This window comes from Cervus elaphus, chromosome 23, assembly GCF_910594005.1.
Source record: "Cervus elaphus chromosome 23, mCerEla1.1, whole genome shotgun sequence".
NCBI classification, from domain to species: Eukaryota; Metazoa; Chordata; class Mammalia; order Artiodactyla; family Cervidae; genus Cervus; species Cervus elaphus.
This window is the reverse complement of record NC_057837.1, coordinates 20,894,122-20,916,746: the sequence shown is the minus strand read 5'-3', so window position 1 is coordinate 20,916,746 and position 22,625 is coordinate 20,894,122. Positions and strand designations below refer to the sequence as shown.

The 22,625-nt window shown below is 34.9% G+C and overlaps 1 protein-coding gene across 1 annotated transcript in view; it reads right to left on the bottom strand.

Moving 5' to 3' along the window:
- Window positions 1-22,625, bottom strand: part of MALRD1 (MAM and LDL receptor class A domain containing 1) — a 515,151-nt gene that overhangs the window by 272,142 nt on the left and 220,384 nt on the right. Inside the window, exon 26 of the mRNA XM_043884605.1 lies at window positions 20,433-20,724. Coding sequence (XP_043740540.1) covers window positions 20,433-20,724 — 292 coding nt within the window. The remainder of the gene's footprint in view (window positions 1-20,432; window positions 20,725-22,625) is intronic.

Genomic DNA, 22,625 nt, shown 5'->3' with positions numbered 1-22,625 from the left:
GAGGCTTATGATATTTATCTTGGCATCACTAGAGCCGAGAATATTTTTATATGTATGATATCTACTCAAGAAACATATGCTGAATAGAACCAAATGGAATATCCGTCTAAGAAGTCTGAAATTTATCTTTTAGCTTAGGAGAGCTATTGAGTAATTCTCGGCAGAGAAGCAATGTGATCAGAGTATGGTTCTAGAAGGTTTAATCTTTTTAAACTGAACAATGACCTGAAATTGGCAGTGACTAGAGGCAGTAAGACTAGTTAGGTTTCAATTAGTTAGTCTCTTTCATTTGATACTTAACATGTTAGGAAGCTGACACAGAGAGGTGAAGGGACTTACTTAAGGCTCTATTTTTAACTCTGAGCTGGCAAAGGGCTAAAACTCATTAAAAAAAATTCAAGTTCAATATTCTTCCCACTATATAGCATTGCTATTTGTGGTTCAGAGTCTGATGGTGAACTTTAATGCAGAATCCAGAAAGTATTATCACCTGCCAGACAGTACCCATTTTTCAAAGTATAATGTGTAATTAACCAGGGACAGCTTCCTTTGGTCCAGCTGAATTTCCAAGGAAGCACCAATTCAGACAGTGGACATAAAACATATAAAGCTATTCCTGTGTGTCTACGCCTACCGTCGTTTCTGGTTACATTCAGCCTCATAAGACTAATAATATTAAGAATAATGAAGAACCAAGTATAACAATAATTACTGGAGGCAGAAATATCAATAGAGATCATTTAGCCTAATAGGATTCTTTGAATCAAGGGGACACACATCTCAGGAGCCAATACCAGGTCCATTCTTTCAGTGAATGTGTTTGGGACAAAGAGACCACCTACACCTGCGTCAGGACATAATAAGAATTCACCACTTATTATCTACGTTCAAACCTTAGTCAATGAATTATTCAAATAATTCTAATTACAATAAAGCGACCGGTTGTGGGATATTACGATGGTTTTCAGAACAACCTAACGAGGATGCAAATGAACTAGATTATATGTTTCAAATACACTGAGGCAAAATATAAAGATATTCTTTAAATTATTAAGATTCATTTTAAAGTCATCTACAATAAATGATATTCTTTTAAAATATGTATCTTTTTAAAATTTTATTTTCAATTGAAGGATAATTACAATATTGTGCTGGTTTCTGCCATACACCAACATGAATCAGTCACAGGCATACATATGTTGCCTCTCTCCTGACCCTCCCTCCCACCACCCACCCCATCCCACCCCTCTAGGATGTCACAGAGCATGCGTTTAAGTTCCCTGAGTCAAATAGCAAATTCCCACTGGCTATCTATTTTACATATGGTAATTTATATGTTTCCAAACTACTCTCTCTATTTATCCCACCCTCTCCCTTCCCCACCCTCTTTGTCCAAAAATCTGTTCTCTATGTCTGCATCTCCATTGCTGCCTGCAAATAAGTCCATCACTACCATCTTTAAGATATGTGTCTTAAATTGGGGGCCAATTCACGTGGTGTCTGGCAGTAAATGTACAATATATAGCCTGCTCTATGTAAGCTTAAAGTCTTCCTTAAAGAATAATACATTCATACACAAGACACAAAATAAACAATAAAGACTGGTTGCTGGTTGATTACTGGTCCAAGGCAAGAGTCTTTTAGAGTAATTCTTGGGGCTGGATGGCTGCTGCCACCCAGTGGACATTAGTTTGGCCGTGTCTTTGATGAACCAAGTCCATGTATTCTTGAGAAATTCCTGGAAGGTTTACCATGGTGCCAAGGTAGCCAAGGCTTCCTCTATTATCGACCAAGGGGGAGGTAAAGGTTCTAAAGATGTACCTGTGACCTTTTGGTATCAGGAAGACACTACTGCAGAGCCAGATAGGGCTCTCTTTTGAGCATACCATCTCTACCTCAAAGGAGAAGACTGTGATGACTATAACCATCTTTATTGCCCATCTGAACCTGTTTTCCATACAATTGTTGGAGTGATATATCTAACCAGCAAATCTCATCATATATGTGTGTGTATACACTTCAATATAAATATTATTTACATGCTTCCTCAAATCACTTAAAAAATACATTACAACTTTAAAGAAAAGGATGTAACTTCCACTAAAAACATACTTAGAGTTTCAGAAAATATACTAACTAGGTTTGCGATAACAAACAGAAAACAGAAGTCAGCCTTTACCATTTCTGCTACTGGGCTTTGCCTCAATCTTCAAATTTTTTTTTTAATGTGGATCATTTTTAAAGCCTTTATTAATTTGTTACAATATGGCTTCTGTTTTATGTTTTTGGATTTTTGGCCATGAGGCATGTGGGGTCTTAGCTCCCCAAGCAGAGACTGAACTCACACCTCCTGCATTGGAAGCCAAAGTCTTAACCACTGGACTGCCAGGAAGTCCCCATCTTCAAATCTTCAACGTGAAAACCTATCACGAAGAATATTACGCTGAAATTTTTAATTTATCTGAAATTGGCAATAGTATTAATATACATTGAAATCTAAGCTATATATTCTAGCTAGATTATACAGCATAATTTCCAGTATATTAAAATGTTCTCTGTATTATATGAGAATGAATTTCTGTATCACTACTTTATTGTATTATGTATGCCGTCTAAATAACTAAAGCACTAAAAGAAATAGTAGTATGTGTTTATATATGCAGTCTAAGTCATTGACAACATTTTAAAAAGTAGCTAACGCATGCATGTATTTAAATGGACTTTCTTTGGAAAGACAATAAAGATGCCAAAATGAAAGCGCTTCACAAATAGCTTCTCAAACAATTTCCAGTACAAACAATAATTTATGCTAAGTGATCAGTAAAGAACTGAATTTCATTCAGTTCAATTGCTTTTGCACCATCCAACCTGAGGGAGAAATAATCTAGTCAGAAACTGCTTTGAACTGATAAATGTGTGTTCTTCTATGAAAAGTTAGTCACTCAGGTGTGTTCTGGCTCTTTGCAACCTCATGGACTTCTCTGTCTATGGAATTCTCCAGGCAAGAACACTGGAGTGGGCAGCCATCCCCTTCTCCAGGGGATCAAACCTTGGTCTCCTGCACTGCAGGCAGATTCTCTACCATCTGAGCCAGCAGTGAAGTCCTGTGTTCTTGTATATTCAGTGCAAATCTAGTCAAAAGAAAATTCCAATTTTTCAATTTCCAGGTTGACCTATATATTCACTCTGACATCTGGATCAGAGTCACAAAACTATGTGATAATTGCCAAAGCATCTTGGCTAATTGATATTCATAATTTTCAGAAAACATTGTGAATAATGCCCTGCCTGTAGATCCAAGGGCAATTAATTTAAAGTGAGGAATAACACCCAGGTGGCACCGTGGTAAGGAACTGACCTGCAAATGCAGAGATGGAGGGGATTCGGATTTGATCCCTGGGTCAAGATCTCCTGGAGGTGGCAATGACAATCCAATCCAGCATTCTTGCCTGGAGAATCCCACGGAGAGAAGCCTGAGGGGCTACAGTCCACGGAGTCGCAAACAGTGAGACATGACTGAGCGACTGAACACAGCACACACGAGGAATAACATATACCGAAGTGTGAGACACTTAGAAGTCATTTCTTTAAAAAATTTCATATTGGGGAGGGAGGTGGGAGGGGGATTCAGGATGGGGAACACATGTACACCCATGGCAGATTCAAGTCAATGTACGGCAAAACCAATACAATATCGTAAAGTAAAATAAATAAATAAATTAATTAATTAAAAAATTTTTTTTTCTAGAGATGTTTTCCCTTACAGTTTATCTTGTCATTCATTTTTGGTATGTGTTTAGAATATTATACAATGCAAGAAATAAGTCTTCTGGAAAAAAACTGAGGTTAACTTTTATCTTTCTGTTGTCTACTGAAAGAACATAAATTTCAGCAATGGTTTGGCTTTTTTTTCCCCCAAAAATGTAAACTCATCTTTTCTAAGAATTTTAATCTTTAAAAGTCCACTTGAGAATAATCATTTGGGTAACAATAACCCTATATGCAAGACAGAAAAAGAGACACATGTATAGAACAGACTTTTGGACTCTATGGGAGAAGGCAAGGGTGGGATGATCTGAGAGAACAGCATCGAAACATGTGTATTATCAAGTGTGAAACAGATTGCCAGACCAGGTTGGATGCATGAGACAAGTGCTTGGGGCTGGTGCACTGGGAAGACCCAGAGGGATGGGATGGGGAGGGAGGTGAGAGGGGGGTTCAGGATGGGGAACACATGTAAATCCATGGTGATTCATGTCAATGTATGGCAAAAACCACTACAATATTGTAAAGTAATTACCCTCCAACTAATAAAAATAATTGGGGAAAAAAAGAATAATCATTTGGCTAGGAATATTCCTTTTATCATCATCAATAATCCTACTTTAGTTTATTGATGAAGACTATAATCACAATGAAAAATACATGATTTGACTGGTAATTCAAGTCTTGAGCAACCTGATTGTATTAAAAATGAAAATAATCTTATATAGTCATTATATATAGTCTCAATTATATATATATGGAGTTTTAAAAGTTGAAGACTACTTCAAGTAGCCCATGTCTCACCCTACACTCATTACATTGTCTTACTTTGTATACATTCACTTTCATCTATTTTGTCTGATAACTTCCAATATGCCTAAATAAGGTATTTACAATGTTAATTCTTGATTTTTCAATTTTCAACTTCATCCTACAGAGTATGGATATAAGTCATGCTACTTCCTTCTCCAACACATATACTTCTCTCCCCTCCCCCAAATATTCATGAACTGCTATAAATTTTTGTTAAATCTATACTTAGTGTTCATATTATTGTAACTATACAAATACTGTTCTTGACTTAATCACATATATGTTTATAATAGTTAAGTTCTTAAACAATAATTATTTTCCTATACATACCCATTTTTCTTCTACTTGAGAATATAAATGAGATATACAATCCCTCTAAATAGTCAAATCTATGAGTAACTGTCCACTTGTACATTTCCTTGGAGATATTGCTATTGCAAATTAGGCCTCCTGACCCAGTCTTGGTTGACTGCCTTGTGCACCCTGATGGGTTGACATACTGCACACCCATACTGTGGGAATTCCATTTGCCTTCCTAATTAATCTATTTAGGAGACAATTACTGAGCTCCTACTATGTGACAGGGAGTATTTTTAAAAATAATTTTGAATATAATTTTAAAGCATTTTTTTAAAAAAAGTAACTTAAATTTCTTTGAGATGAAATACAAAGTCAGTCTACAAATATATATGATGCATATACTATGAAAGATGAGGGGTCAGTATAAGAAAAATTATCAAATATGAAAGTTACAGAACAATGCTTTTCACTAATATAAAAGTAAAGATAGTCAGGAAAATTATACCTAAAATCTAGCAATATATAGGTAGGATAAAACATTCTAATCAAGTGGGTTTAATTCTAAGAATGCAAAGCCTTGCTTAAGATTTGAAAATCAGTTAAGGTACTACTATCTACAGTTAGATATTAAAGGAGAAATACTGATTGATTTTCTTCACAGATTCAAACAGAGCATTTGACAAAATTTAATATCCAATCATGATTAAGTCTCTTAGAAGATTAGGAATGAAAGAAAACATCTTTAAACTGATAAAACTGCTCATTAAAAATATACAGCTATCAGTTCAGTTCAGTCACTCAGTCACGTCTGTCCCTTTGCGACCCCATGGACTGCAGCACGCCAGGCTTCCCTGTCCATCACCAACTCCCGGAGCCTACTCAAACTCATGTCCATCGAATCAGTGATGCCATCCAACCATCTCATCTTCTGTCTTCCCCCTTCTCCTGTCTTCAATCTTTCCCAGCATCAGGGTCTTTTCCAATGAGTCAGTTCTTTGCATCAGGTGGCCAAAGTATTGGAGTTTTAGCTTCAGCATCAGTCCTTTCAATGAATATTCAGGACTGATTTCCTTTAGGATGGACTGGTTGGATCTCCTTGCTCTCCAAGGGATTCTCAAGAGTCTTCTCCAACACTACAGTTCAAAAGCATCAATTCTTTGGTGCTCAGCTTTCTGTATAGTCCAACTCTCACATCCATACAAGACTACTGGAAAAACCATAGCTTTGACTAAGTTGGCTAAGTAATGTCTCTGCTTCTTAATATGCTGTCTAGGTTGGTCATAGCTTTTCTTCCAAGGAGCAAAGTGCTAACATCACATTTAATAGAGAACAGAATGCTCCCCTCTAAAATCAGAAGCAAGGCAAAATGTATCTGACCACCACTTACTCTCAACATGTTCTAACCAGCAAAGAAAATAAATAAAAGCTTGAAGTTTGGAAAGGAAGAATAACAACACTATCTTTTATCACATGTTCCATGATTTAAAGTCATAAAAAACTTATGAAAGCCTTATGAAAAGGCTACTGTTAGAACTAATATGTCAGTTCTGCAAAGATACACATTTAGCATACAAAAATCAATTATAGCTTTAGACATTAGCAACAAGCCTCTGCAAAATAAGATAAAATAAAACACTATCACTAGAAATAGCACTAAAACATTTAAAAGTTTGACCTTCTTTTTTGAGCATTTCTTAAAATCTATACAATTAAATTACAAAGTAGTACTGAGAGAAACTAAAGAATACTCAAACAATTGGAGACATATACATGGATAGAAAAACTCAGTACTATTCACACATCAACTCTCCCCAAACTGACAGATATGAAGCTATCACAATCAAATCACATTTACATTAAAATATGCAGGATATTGAATAGACAAATACATCAACAAAAGAGAACAAAGTACCAGTTTTAGATCTATACCTATGAGATTAATTTTGATAAAAGCTTCTAGGTAATCAATAGGCAAACAAAAATCATTTCGGCAAAATGATGTTGGAACGTCATACATAATATTGACAAGTCAGAGACCTAAGTATAAAAGTTAAAGCTCTAAAACTAATGAGAAAACATGGAAGAATACTTTGTGACTTTGGATAAGGAAAGATTCCTTAGAGAGGAAAAAAAAACTGATAAATTGGACATTTCTCATCATTAAGATATCATTAAAGAACTAAGACATTCATTTAGAAAAAAAAGTTTTACAATATATATATATGCTGATACTTATATCCTGAGTATATAAAAATGCTATAACTTAATATTAAATATCTATAACAATATTAACCTTAATATCTATATCTTAATATTAAGCATACAAGATGTTAAAAAATGGAAAAAAAAAAAAAACTTAAACAGGCACTCCATAGAGCAATATACACAGGTGGCCAAAAGCACAATTAAAAATCACGAGGGAAAAGTAAACTGAAACTACAAAGAGATACCATTTCATACCCACTAGAAGTGCTACAATTAAAAAGACAGACAAAACAAATGTTAGTTAGAATGAGTAGCAGCTGGCAATTTCATACACTGCTGGTGGTGTTATAAAATCATTTTGAAAAAGGTTTGGTTGTTTTTTCATAAGGTAAAACATACATCCGTCTAATGACCAAGCATCCACAGTTCCAGATATTTACAGGGAAAAAACACATTTTGACAAACAGATGAGTACACAAATTTTCCTAACAATTTAATTCACAATATCCAATAAGTTGAAATAACCATGTGTTTATCAACAGAATGAACAAACACCTTATGACATATTCATACAATAGAATATATCATATTTATTTATTCAATTTGTCTGTTTTATCCATCTATTCATGGAAAAAAATAAGCAAATGAGTAACACACTCACTAATATGGATAAATTTTAAAAACCTTATATAAGCAAAAGGGGCCAAGCACACCATTGATGGGGTGCTCATGACAGGCAAATCTACTATGTGGAGAGATACTTCAGAACTTCGATTGCTTTTGGAGGAATGGGGGGCAGTGTTAATGAGAAAGAGAACAAAGAAAATTTCTGGGGTGAAGGGAATTTTCAGTATTTCAAAGTGGTTCGGTTAACAACAGTGTAAGCATTTGTCAAAATTCATTGAATTATGTAGTTGACCCTTGAACAATTGGTTTGAACTGCTGGGGTCCACTTAGATGTGGATTTTTTAAAAAATATAGTGCCTATATTTTCATTTTACAGATCTATAAATTAAATCTGGGGGAAAGTTTGTAGTTGATTAGATATCACAATATGTGGAATCAAAAGAATCATGGTTGGGTGATGATTCTATCCCAACTGTTTCAGCCCTCTGCCCTTGGATGAATCATTTATTAATTCCTTTGTTTTTGAGGGCAGAGATAGTAGTACAAGAGTTTTCAACTGTGCAGGAGGTTGGTGCCCCCGACCCCTGTGTGGTCCAAGGGTCAACTGTATGCTGAAAACCTGTACATATCACTATATCTGAGCAATATATTTTTTTAAAGGAAAAGATGAGAAAATCCTACATAAGTTTTAGCAGAGATCCAGAGGACAGAAAAGATTGAATGAGGAACAAGTAATATTCTAAGACATAAGAGCTTAGAATGTTTGGGAATTTATGTAGAACCTCAATTCTTAGATTCTGAAAGTTCACTGACTCTTAAGCAGAATAAATACAGAGAAGCCTATCCTATTTCACGTAACTTGGAACATCAGTAAAAAAGAGAAAATCTTCCCTATCAGCTTATTTTTTAGCAGAAACTTTATAAGTTACAAGAGAGTACCAGGATGTACTTAAAGTGCTGAAAAGAAATTTTAAAAAATGCCCCCTACTGAATTGGAGTAGATATTTGCAAATGATACACTGGATAATGTGTTGCTATCCAAAATATATAAAGAAGTCTTACAACTCGATATTACAAACAAAACAAAGATACCTATTAAAAAATGATCAGAGGAGCTGAATAGACATTTTCCCAAAAGATGAATACAGATGGCCAAAAGATGCTCAATATCACCAACCATCAGGGAAATGCAATTTAAAATCACAGGATGTCACCTCACACCTGTCAAAATGGCTATCATCAAAAAGCAAGAATCAAGTGTTGGTAAGGATGGAGGAGAAGGGAACCCTTATCATTATTGGTGGGAATGCAAATTGTTTCATACATGATGGAAAATAGTATGGAGATACCTGAAAAGTAAAGAAAAAAAGAACTATCACACAAGCCAGAAATTCAATTTCTATGTGTTTATATGAAGAAAACAAAAACACTAATTCAAAAAGATATATGCACTCCTTTATTTATTTCAGCACTATTTTACAATAGCCAAAATATGGATGCAACTTAAATGTCTATCAATAAACGGACAAAGAAATTGTCAATATGACTCAGCCATAAAAAAATTGAAATGCGGTCATTTGCAGCAACATGGATAGGCCTAGAGGGTATTAGGTAAAACAAGTAAAACAGAGAATAACCAATAATATATGATTTCACTGATAGGTGGAATCTCAAAAAACCAGAACAAATGAACAAACAAAACAAAAACAGACTCACAGACACAGAAAACAAAACCAGAGGGACTTGGGTTGGGTCGAAGGACAAAATAGGTAAAAAGGATTAAGACATACAAACTTCCAGCTATAGAATAAATGTGATAGAGATGAAACACACACCATATGGAATACAATCATTACTGTTAACAACTGTGTATAGTGACAGATGGTAATTACACTTACGGTGGTAGTCATCTCATAAAGTATAAGGGCACTGAATTATCGCAGTTTCAGTTGTACACCTGAAACTAATACTGGATATTAATCATAATACAGTAGAAAAAGTGGTCAGGATACAGTTACTTGTGCTAGTAATTTACTATTTGATTCCTACACAGAGCAACCTAGTTTCAAAAATAGTGTCTTAAAATACTGTATGATTCCACTTACATATGAGGTACCTAGAGTAATCAAATTCATAGAGACAGGAAGCAGAATGGTGGTTACCAGGGCTGGGAACTCTGGTAAATGCAGAGGTATTGTGCAACTAAGCCCGTGCTCTAGAGCCCAGGAGCCACAACTACTGAGTCCACATGCGGCAACTACCGAAGCCTGTGGGTCCTAGAAACTACTCTCTGCAACGAGAGAAGTCACTGCAATGAGAAGCCCATGCGTGGCAGCTAGAGAAAAGCCAGTGCGGCAACGAGGACCCAGCACAACCAAAACTTTGAAAAAGAATAATAATAATAATAGCACTTGGATATTCTAATTCCCATTATCCTTTCCACAAATTAATAGAAATAATTTATTTGGAAACAAAAATCCTAAATTGAATAAAGGACATGTTCTTGGAACAATGATATGGTTAAAAATTAAACTGCACCTCTCTCCACTACTACATCAGTAGGGTACAGCCAATTGGCATTTCAAATGAAGCTGAAATTTTCCAACATATTAAGTTCATTGGGACATAAAATATATTTGATTTCACACAACCATATTTTTCTTCCAAGAGAAATGTAATGTGTTGTTTCACTTACATTCAACCATTAAAATAGCTTATCACACAATCTTTCTTGGTTTTTATTTAACCAGAATATACTTTTAGGGCTCAAACAGTAGAAACAGCTTAATTTTACCTTGACAACCAAGATAATGCCAATAATGCTGTAATTTCTAACTTTGCTTATGATATAAATATTTCAATAAGGATCAAGGTTATGAGAAACACAAACATATATTATTTAAGAGAATACAAATGTAGTGATTTGTTTTAGAGTTCCCAATAACCAAATTGTAAATGCAAAGGAAAATATTTAAGATACAAAAACACATTTTTGAGAATTATGTAACAATATCTACTACCAGTCATTTAATAGGAAATGAGTCATCGTTAATCAGTAAAAAGCTGGTATGAAAGTGTTAGTTGCTCAGTTGTGTCCAACTCTTTTGTGACCCCATGGACTGTAGCCTGCTCCTCTGTCCATGGGATTTCCCAGGCAAGAATACTGGACTGGGTGACCATTTCCTTCTCCAGGGGATCTTCCTGACCCAGGGATTGAACCCAGGTCTCTGCACTGCAGGCAGATTCTTTACCATCTGAGCCACCAGTGACATCCCTCAGCTATCGTTTAAATATCACCCATAGTTATCTAAAAAAGTGTCCATTGAAAGCAAAACAGTAGAAATCTAAGTGGTAGTCTCCATAGTACAATGTGAAATGCATAAGAAATTCAGGCATTATCGGAGTTAGTTGGCTACATTGGAGTTCATAGCCAGAGAGTTTATAAAAAGAACTAATTGGCTCAGAACTTTCAATTCTTTGTTTCAGCTTTGATCAGAAATTCAGAGTGTTGCTGCTATGACCCTAAATAAATTTCTTTTTGCTTGCAGGCAGGAGGCTGATATAGACCAAAAAAAAAAAAAAGACACAGAGTTTGACTTACCAGACTGCAGAATTATAATAGAGGTTGAAATCAAATCTGGCAAGTAAGGTTTTTAAGTGACATTTGGCACTGGCTTATTAGAATCAGAATGGCACATTTAGAAAATTCATACAAATACAACTAATGCAAATAATAAAGTCAAAACTTTGGTACCAAATGCTGAGATCAATCAGCATTTAAAAGCAGATAACCCAAATCACCCTAAATATTTTAAACAGAAAGTGATTTGATAGTGAGAATTATATATCTGAGAAACTGCTGAAATAGTTGGAGGAGTGATGTGTGTTGAGTTCCCACAGGAATGACTCCCAGAATTGACTTCCCAAGAGACCAATTGGCAAAACAGAGATCATAGAACATCTTTCTTGGTGACAGGTAGAAAATTAGAGATCTTCTAAGAATAACTAAAGACAAGCCAACATCCAAATAAACATCATAATGACACAGCATGTAGCAATGGAAAATAACAAATTCCTTTATTAAGATATAGACTGGGCTGCTGTCCCAAATCAAAAGACAACAGTTACAAAGTGAGAGGGCTTTTTTCCCCTCTCACTGCTAAACAACCACAGGCTAATGTTCTATTCTTTGCAGTCTAGGGGACCAGACCCCTTCTATCTGTCACATGCTAAAGAGGCAATTACTCAACCTCACGAACTAAGATCAAACTTTAGCTCCTGCTATCATATCTACATTCCAACCAGCTGGTGAGAAGAGAAGGGAAATGGAGAGAATGTTTCTGTCTTTTAACGTACAATCTATAGGGTACATGTAGTGTCTATTCAAAGTCCATTGGCTAAAATTTAGTCACATTCACTGCAAGGGAAGCTGAGAAATAAAGTTTTTTCCTCAATTAAGAATGAGTTGATAAGGGTATAAGTTTATACCAGTAACAAAAAGAAATAGAAAATTGAATTTTAAGAGACTATTTTTGAAAATATCATTTGCCTTTAGCATTTAAAATATTATATAATAAAAGCTCCTTCCATAAAAACTATAAAACATTACCAAGAAAAATTAAAGATTACCTAAATATGTGTTTATCCTTACCATAAACAAGGTTAATATTTTAAAAATCAACTGCTTTTCTACCCAAATCCCTTGGAGTAAAAAATGACTACCCATTCCAGTATTCTTGCTAGGAAAATCTCATGGACAGAGGAGCCTGGCGGACTGCAGTCCATAGGGTCACAGGAGTCAGACACAACTTGGCAACTAAACAAACAAACAAATATGTACTTATCCTTACCATAAACAAATTAATATTTTAAAAATCAACCAGTTTTCTATCCCCAAAACAAATAGAAAACAAAAATTTAAAGATACCACTTTAAAAATTATAATTTTCAATAGCATGAAAGATATTAAATGCCCTTACCATAAAGTTACAATATATTATTGAATCTTTCAGCCTATGGAAATAATGCTATTTTGTATTTATTGCAGCAATGAAATAATTAGCTATATGCCTGTCTAAATACAGGGCTATCTATATACCACAAGAAGAAAAAGAAAATGGCTATTTCAGAACAAAAAGTGGACTACCACAGTTCCAATACTGGGTGATTCAATAAAAAATGATACCTTGTTTAGACAAGAGCACTTACTTTTATGTAATTAACTGTATGATAATTATACTGTAGTAAAACTATAGGAAAGAATGAATTATAAGTGAAAATTCATTAGTTGCCTTACTAAATAGGAATTTTAAAACTGATATTATGCCATTGTTAACTAATATGTAATATAATTAATAATATGCATTATTAGTACTATTTTATTATTATATTCTTACTAGCATCTAAAATATTCTAAGATGTGTTTAAATAAGACATAACGATGTCACATATTTAAATTTATTTATGCACACACACAATGGAATACTACTCAGCCATAAAAGAGAATAAAATCTTGCCATTTGCAATACCATGGATGGTCTTAGAAGGTATTATGCTAAATGATGCTGAAACTGAAACTCCAATACTTTGGCCACCTGATGCGAAGAACTGACTCATTGGAAAAGACCCTGATGCTGGGAAAGATTGAAGGTGCGAGGAGAAGGGGACAACAGAGGATGAGATGGTTGGATGGCATACCGACTCGATGGACATGAGTTTGAGCAAGCTCCAGGAGTTGGTGATGGACAGGGAAGCCTGGCGTGCTGCAGTCCGTGGGGTCACAGAGTCGGACATGACTGAGCGACTGAACTGATGCTAAGAGAAATGAGTCAGACAGCAAAAGACAAATACTGTATGGTACCACTTACATGTGGAATCTAAAAAATAAAATAGTAAATAAAATGAAAACTAAGGAACAAATTTCTTTATCCAAAATGTATAGAACTTTACACAATATCTGTTCTATTATATCTGAAATTAGAAGAAAGAAAATATAGTCATCACTAGCAATAGAGAGACTTGGGACACGAAAAAGAATGGGGCTTGATGGGTGCCTTCCTACTATAGTGAGGAAAATTCTGTTCTACTTGGAACAAATACATAAAAAAATAGGATTCCACATTTTTTTAAATTTATGATTATATAGTTATATCCATGAACATGAGACAGGTATTTGTTTTTTTCAATAGACCCAGGTAGTACAAAAAAAGTACAGCTTTCAGACTTTAAAAGTCCCATTCCATCCCCCGCCATTCAAATCTGAACCCTTACAAGTCAAATGTTGCCCAAATGTGTCTATCATCATGCCTCCTTGAAAACTTATAGTATAGTTCCTTCCTACATAGTTAAAAATATGTTTCTAAAATTCAGATGTTCCATTTATTTTCAAAGATTTTTAAAGATTTTTTTTTGATGTGGACCATTTTAAAATCTTTATTGAACTTGTGACAACAATGCTTCTGTTTTATGCTTTCGGTTTCTGACCTCGCGGCATGTGGAATCCTAGCTCCCTGACCTAGGATTAAACCCGCACCTCCTCATTGGAAGGTGAAGTCTTTAAGCACTGGACTACCAGTGAAATCCCAGATGTTCTGTTTTAAAATGCTGTATCCATAGCCAATTTCACCTTATTTAAGTGTGAAAAATTATTATGCATTACACAATCTACTCATCTAACCCCAACTAAGTTCTAAAAATGCAAATGAAACACAGAGGAACACCAATTAAGGTATTATGTTTATCCCTGCAATTATAAGAGCCATAAATTCTTTCAAGCCAGTGATGTCTATCATTTTAATTAGTTAGTGTCTGAGTTTTCCTTAGACTAACATTATATGTTTATAGGAACAAACTTAATAGCAAATCCTTCAGTAAGATATAAGTGCACTTCAATGATTTTTTTAAAGATTTTTTTTTTTTTTTGATGTGGACTGGTATAAAGTCTTTATTGAATTTGTTACAGTATTGTTTCTATGGTTTGGTTTTTTGGCTGAGAGGCATGTGGGAATCTTAGCTCCTTGAACAGGGATCGAACTCACACATCCTGCATTGGAAGGCAAAGTCTCAACCACTGGACCAACAGGGAAGTCCCTCTCAATTATTCTTTAAGTCTACCTTTGCAGAACCAGCTCTCATTGGTTAACATTATAATTGCCTTTATCATCTCTTACACTGAAATCTCTTTTGTTTTTGCTTTCAATTTTTTTCAACATTTTCTCAATTTCTGGAGGAATTTATTGTTCAAATTAGACAAAAATATGCACTGAAAAAACATATTCAGAACAAATGCACAAATGAAATAATATTTTACAGTGTATATATTACTCTCATGCTTCCCCTAACCAGAGCAGTGTCCATGATGAACTTCCTCTGTATGGTCACTGCATAAAATTTTCAAAATCTCATTGTCTATTGACTGTATTTGGAACAGAACTTGAGATTTTTCCTGTACAATATGTTGCTTAAACAGCATTCTCAGTGTTTAGTAGTGCAAATATAGTTTCCAATATAAATATTAGAAACATAAAAATTAAAAATTTTTAATTAAAATAAAAATTAAAAAGCAGAAACAAAAAAATTAAAAAACCAGAGTGAAATATAGGCATTCCATGAATTTGAGCACCAAAAATCAAGAGATATTTTACTGGGAAAATATTAACTTGGAAATAAACACTGGTTGGAGTAAGCTTGTATATTTAAAATGAACTTTCCTCTGCCCCCACCCACACATACGCAAGTCATCAACTTCCTTGAATCTTAGACCCACTTCTTTCCTCTCCATTGTTTATTATGAATAACAAATGAAACTAGAGAATTTAGCAATTTAGGGGCTTTAATGAGAGCAAATTCTTTGAAGAGAATAGGAGGGTCAGAGAAAATCTGAATGTTTAAGCAATGAATGGAACATGAAGAAGAAAAAAATAACAAGTATACAACATGCTTTTAAGAAATTTCAACTTATGCCCACTTTAATTTCACAATCTCCCCAGCAAGAAGAGAACTGGTAGAAAAAAAGGGAGAGGGTACTAAACACTGACTGTATGCCAATGGTTGCTTAAAACATACTATATATTATTATCTCAATTATTTTTCAGATCACTTAGTAGATTCCAACAGCTCCATTTTTATGGACAAGAAAGATAAGAATTAGAGAGGTTAAGTAGATCAGGTGACGCCTTGTAAGTAGTAAGCAGTACAAAAGTCCAAATTCATCTTTTTAAACCCCGAACACATGCACTTAGCATTAAACCCTGGGTACAGAGTTCACTAAATTACAGAGCCAAGTATAATCAGCCAGATTTCCCAGCGAGAGACTCTGGGTTGCTATGCCAGCATTCTCATCAGAAGGTACTAGCCTTTTAAACTCCCCCCAAGTATTTCAAGGAAATACTTGACTTCAAAGAGAAGCTAATCCATTCAAGCTCCATTGCCTTATACATTTTTTTTTTTTTTGCCTTTTTTAAACTTTTCATTTTATATTGGAGTATAGCTGATGATTAAGAATGTTGTGATAGTTTTAGGTGCACAGCAGAGTGACTCAGCCATGCACATACATGTATCTATTCTTCCCCAAAATTCCCCTCCCACCAAGGCTGCCACATGACATTGAGACCAGACTTCCCTGTGCGATACAGTAGGTCCTTGATGGTTATCCATTTTAAATTTGGCAGTGTGTACATGTCGACCTCAAACTCCCTTACACATATCTTTTAAGCAAAAGTTAATTGTCATGTGAAAACATAATTGTTTTATGACTCATGTTTATAAATTACTTAAAACACACAAGTGCATGCACACACAAATTAAGACTTGGTCTCTGTCCTTATTATACTTAAAATTTTTATTAAATATTGGTCAATAACAGAGAATATGATAGTGGCTGGATCTCCATACAGACATTTAAAAGAGGAAACTTGGTTGTCTTTTTCTTATTAAAATTCATTAAACAATTATTTTTCTCCATCATCATTTAGCAATTAACAAAATTGCCATCAAAGTAAGCTTTTAAATATAACTTCTAAAGACTCAATAATAACCCCTTAATATTACTTTTGCTAATAAAGCTCTGGTTCTTATTTGACTGATTAGAATCACTAATTCCAGATTCAGTTCAGTTGCATCTTCCTAAATATATATGTTTTGCCTCCTCTTGTCTTTTTCTATTTTAAGTTGTCCTTGACGGAATTATTAGCCTACGCCCATGAATATAGATGAAAAGTGTGCATGAACTAAAGTCACTTTCAGAAGTTTAGTGGATATAGCCACTGCCTGAATATCATTTATCCTTCATTTATCTGTGAAAGTTCCAGGTTAAGTGTTTTTTGCAGTACTGAGAAACATTTCAAAGATACACATATACATACACGTTATTCATGACAAATTAAAATTACTAAATTAAAGAGGTTTTCAATAAATAATAGGTTAAATGATTACAATGTAATATACAATAATTATATGCTTGTGATCTCTGCAAGAGAGAACATTTTGCTAAAACACATGGTAGAAATGTATTCTTAATAAAATGCAAATAATGGAGGCTCACACTCAAATGTCTATACCATCTATGGAATACTGGTAAGGTGCTTAAAATATCAGATAATGTAAAATGACATAGTTTTTACTGAGTAAATGCCAAACAAGAGAATATACCAGACACGAGACTAGGTAAATTATATAGGTGATGGAGTGTGTATATGCTAAGTCGCTTCAGTCATGTCCAACTCTTTGTGACCCTATGGACCATAGCCCACCAGGCTCCTCTGTACATGGGATTCTCCAGGCAAGAATACTAGAGTGGGTTGCCATTCCCTTCTCCGGCAGATCTTCCCAACCCAGGGATCAAACCCACATCTCTTATATCTCCTGCTCTGGCAGGTAGATTCTTCACCTTAGCACCACCTGGGAAGCCCATATAGGTGATTACCTCTTTTTATTTTAAGAACTTAAGAAATAGGTTCTCTTTGCTTAACAGATGAGGAAATTGGGTCTCAGAGAAGTTGTACAACACATAGCTAGTAAGAAGAATGTCTGAAATTAGTACCTACTTCACTAGAACATGGTACCTACCCGTGCTTTCCCATTTAGCCTAGGAGTGTATTTTTGCTTCTGTTTGAATAAGAATAGAACTGAAATTCTTTGGAATTCACAAGTTGGACCCCAAATAATGGAACCCAATTGTCAGACATGAAAGTGCTGTCCAGTATCTACTTCATCTCCTGTACACTGGGATAGAATGAGTAGCTATCAAGCAATCAAAATGTGGCTAATCCAAATTGAGATGGGTTGCAGTTGTAAAATATACACTGGATTTTAAAGGCTAAGTCTGAAAATAAGAATATAAAATACTTCATTATTATCTTACATAGTTTTTGTGTTAAATGATAATACTTGGGGCATACTGAGTTAATTCAGCATTTCCCTTGTAGTTCAGTCAGTAAAGAATCTGCCTGCAATGCAGGAGATCCAGGTTCAATTCCTATGTCAGGAAGATCCCCTGGAGAAGGAAATGGCAAAATATATTCTAAAAATTAACTTTGTTTTTTCTAAAAATAACTTTTAGCATATATAAATTACACAAGTAGCTTACATTAGTGGCTTGCATTATACTTCTGTTAAAAGTTCATGATATTGCTGAATTCTCTTGCACCAACTTTGATGAAGACTAATAAATAGCAGTTCGGCTTTTTTAAAAATTTGTCAAGGACACTCCCCCAAATATGTTTAAACACATATATACACAACAGTATATATATATATATGTACTCTCTACTGGCACTTTATTATATCTAACCTAATATTAGGTGGTTTTTGAAATGGTTTTCCTATTCTCCCCTACAACAATGAGATATTCTTAAGAGCAGAATCTCAATTTCTATTCATCAAAACTTTTAATAGAATATCTCCAATAGCATCAGGATATACAAAGAACTCTAGTGATATTAACATGCACCCTTAATTTTACAATTAATATATAATCTATACCACTTTGTACATACTTTAAAATGTTCCTTTTGGAAGCCTTTTTATTTTTGTTTAAGAAACTTCATTCCAGACTTCACAGGTTTAAGAATTTAAAATTCCCAATGAGATTGGTTTGTTCCTCTGACACCCCACTTAGTAGTTGTTCATTGAAGTTTAAAGTGGTTCTACATAAAAGTTTTGCTGTCTTGTTACTTGGATGCTATGAGATTACTTTTTATTATGATCAAAAATTTCCTATTTAAAAGGTTAGATCTAGACAAGATCTAGTATAGCTGTCATCAGATCGCCTACAGAGAAAGAAGGTGAGGCTTTTCTCAAGAAGTAGGTTATTCTGAGGTATCTGAAGTGCTTTTACATTTAATTCTTGTTAGTATCTGGGCTTCCATGATGGCTCAGCTGGTAAAGAATCCTCTTGCAATGTGGGAGACCTGCATTCCATCCCTGGTTTGGGAAGATCTCCTGGAGAAGGGAAAGGCTACCCACTCCAGTATTCTGGCCTGGAGAATTCCATGGACTGTATAGTCCATGGGGTTGCAAAGAGTCAGACACAACTGAGCGACTTTCACTTTCACTTGTTAGTACATATATCCCTCAACACAATTTTGAAATGTTTGTTTTCCTCTGTACCATTTCATATAGTGCTGGAAACTTCAAGCAAACATCCTGACTTAATTATGTGTCAGCGGGGAAACATTTATCTAGAAACATACTCTTAACCAAATTAAAACACTCCCTTTGAAACGAATGAGGAAGTCAAGGCAGAAATGGCACTGTTCCCCATTCCACCCACCATAAGTCAGCACAAATAAATTAGTTCATTCTTCTTAAAGCACTTTTGTTTCTTACTTACAATATGTAATTTATATACAAAAGGAATGGCATTTTTATTTTCTTCTCCAAACTCATGGTTTAAATATTAATATATATGTTATCAATTGATAAAATTTGTTCTTTTGTTTTCTTAACACTACACACTGTATTTATTTTCATTTCATACTTCTAATATATTATAGGGATTAATGCTACTTACTATTTCCACACCTTATAACACTGTCAATCTATGTATTATATTGGACATCTATCAAGTCAACATTTTAATCTAATTATTAAGAAAAATTACCCAAATATTTTTAGGTGAATGGATGGACATAGTCAATCATCTAAATGACTTAAATATATAAATCCAACCATTCAAATGAATAAGTGAGTAAGTGTTAGCCAGTCAGTCATGTCTGACTCTTTGTGACTCAATGGACTATGTAACCCACCAGGCTCCTCTGTCCATGGAATTCTCCAGGCAAGAATACTGGAGTGGGTTGCCATTCCCTTCAAATGAACAAAGTATTTGTCTGAAGAGAATAAAGTATATAACATAACCACACTAACATCTAATTAAAATGGAATAAATCTGTTCTTGACATCCTTACATTTTATTAAGAGTGAATGATATTTATTTAGGACTAAAATCTGAATCAAACTGAAAACAAAGGAGCCTTATTTTATTGCTCTAAGAAGATACTGACTAAACTAAGGACTCAGGAATTGGTAAATACACCAAAGCTTGGAGAAAAACTTGGAAGACAAGTTTATGAGTAAAGGCTTGAAAGATACCATTTTAGATTCAAAGAGATTTTTCCCTATGAAAACAATAATTTACGAGGTGTTTAGGTCACTTCTTTTCCATTTCCTCCCTTCCCATCTACCACTCTGTAAAAGCACCAACTAAATAAATCAAAACGTACCTGTTGGAAGAGGCACTGTGAGTTCTTCTTTCATGGAGTGATGGGAAGGCAGACAGTTCTTCGTAAGCACAATGTCGTCCAGGGCAATATCACCGCGGTGGCCCTTCCCAACTCGGCCTTCAAATTTGAGTTGGAAGTCCTCATCACCAGATAGGGCTAGTTCTTTCCGCTGCCAGAAATTGCCTTGTTCTACAGTGAGGTTAAGCAGGACCTTCGTTTGGTTTGAGACTGATACCTGGATCAAGGTGAGCGCGCCAATGCCATGTCCATACATGTGATAATGAAAAATTATCTGCAACCAAGAACAGAAATGCTATAAATAATTAGTACAATTAATTTCATCTTATTTTCAATTATATCATGTTGTCCTCTCTTTTCTTAACAGATTCTGGAAGGAAAAATGGATCTGTATGTTCTATTGCTTGGTGAATACTCTATCAGTGAATGAAGCTAGTCCAGCCTTAAATCATATGCTGCAAAACATGGAATGTAGTACAATAAGGACCAAGCAAGAATTTAGTTGAAAAAATGAGCAGTGTTTGCTTTCTTTTTGTGACTTATAAAAGTAGGATTCCTCCACAAACTCTTAAAATCTACTCTCGAAGGGATAAAAATATCATTAAAAAGTGCTGTATTATATAGAAAGATTTTTCATGATTAAGAAACATCAGGTACTAAAGAAAATCATTTCCCATCTCATGAAACTTAAATCATTTTCTTCAAAACAGCAGAGTACTTGATTGCTTATTCTACCACATTCTTATACTTGAAACACATTTTCAGTTCTACAAAGTCCTCAGGGCTCTACTATACATAGTAAAACCACCAGAATAGCAATTTCTAAATTTTACTTGAAATGTTTTAGAAGAGTAGACCTGAGTTTTACACCCAAGTAAAAATTAATATGAGTATTTCCAGGGATTAACATCTCAATGTTTCAAATATGGAGTTACCAGATTTTTGGTGACTAAAACACTGATGGAGAAAGTTAGGGGAAATTCTAAAAAAAAGGAGTATGAGTTAGGAACAATAGGGACTCGGTGGTTTTAAGCTTTTGGTTTGTCATTTTTAGGAGTGAGGGAAAACTAACGGTGCATGATCTTCATGCAGGAAAATAACATTTTAGAAACACTGGTACTCATGGATATTATATTCTAGAAAAGGGAAATGAATGTTCTTAAAGAGTAAAGAATGTGATTAAACAATATACATAATGCATACTTTCAAACAGCATCAAGAGGCAAGCTCTGTGAAGTCAATCTATGCAAATTTCCTAGCTGATGAATAATACCCAAACTTCAGCTATTACTCTATGATCCAAAAATGTTATTCGATTGATTAACCCATTAATGTAAGAAAACATGAACTCTGTGACCACCATGGCTTGTTCTGGGAGGACTGGTCAAAGCTGAGTGGCACAAAGGGAGAAACAAAAGGTGTCTGATGGGGATTGACATGTGTACGCCATGGATGCTCTGTATAGACAGATAACTAACGAGAACCTACCGCCCAGCACGTGGGACTCCACCCAGTGCTTTGTAGGGACCTAAATAGGAAGAAAATTTAGAAAAGGAGGGGATATACGTGTATGCAGAGCTGATTCCAGGGGGCTCCCCTGGTCTCAGTGGTAAACAATCCACCTGCCAATTCAGGAGACACGGGTTCCATCCCTGGGTTGTGAAGATCCTCTGGAGAAGGAAATGGCAATCCACTCCAATATGCTTGCCTGAGAAATCTCGTGGAGAGGAGCCATGGGGCTGCAGAAGAGTCTAATGTGACTTTGCAACTAAATAACAACAACAGGGCTGATTCACTTCACCATACAGCAGAAAACTAATGCAACATTGTAAAGCAACTATATTCCATTAAAAATTAATTTTAAAAAAGGGTCTGAGGCCAGTCTGTTGAGCAGTGTCAAAAGGCAAGAAAGGAAACTATCCAACAGGCGATAGCACACGTCTGTCTGAAGCCCCTGCAGTCACACACAAGGTCTTCCCAGTATTCTGCCTTGTTTTGTCTTATTTGCACAGAAAGCATAAGGCATATGTTTTATGTCACAGAAATACTTCTGTATCTTCTTGAGGCCATTTGCTGAGTGATACCATTGGGTTAACATGCAAACAAACATCTAAACACAAACATTCCATTTCTACAGAGAATACTTGATGACAATGTAACCTAATCACAGGGCAA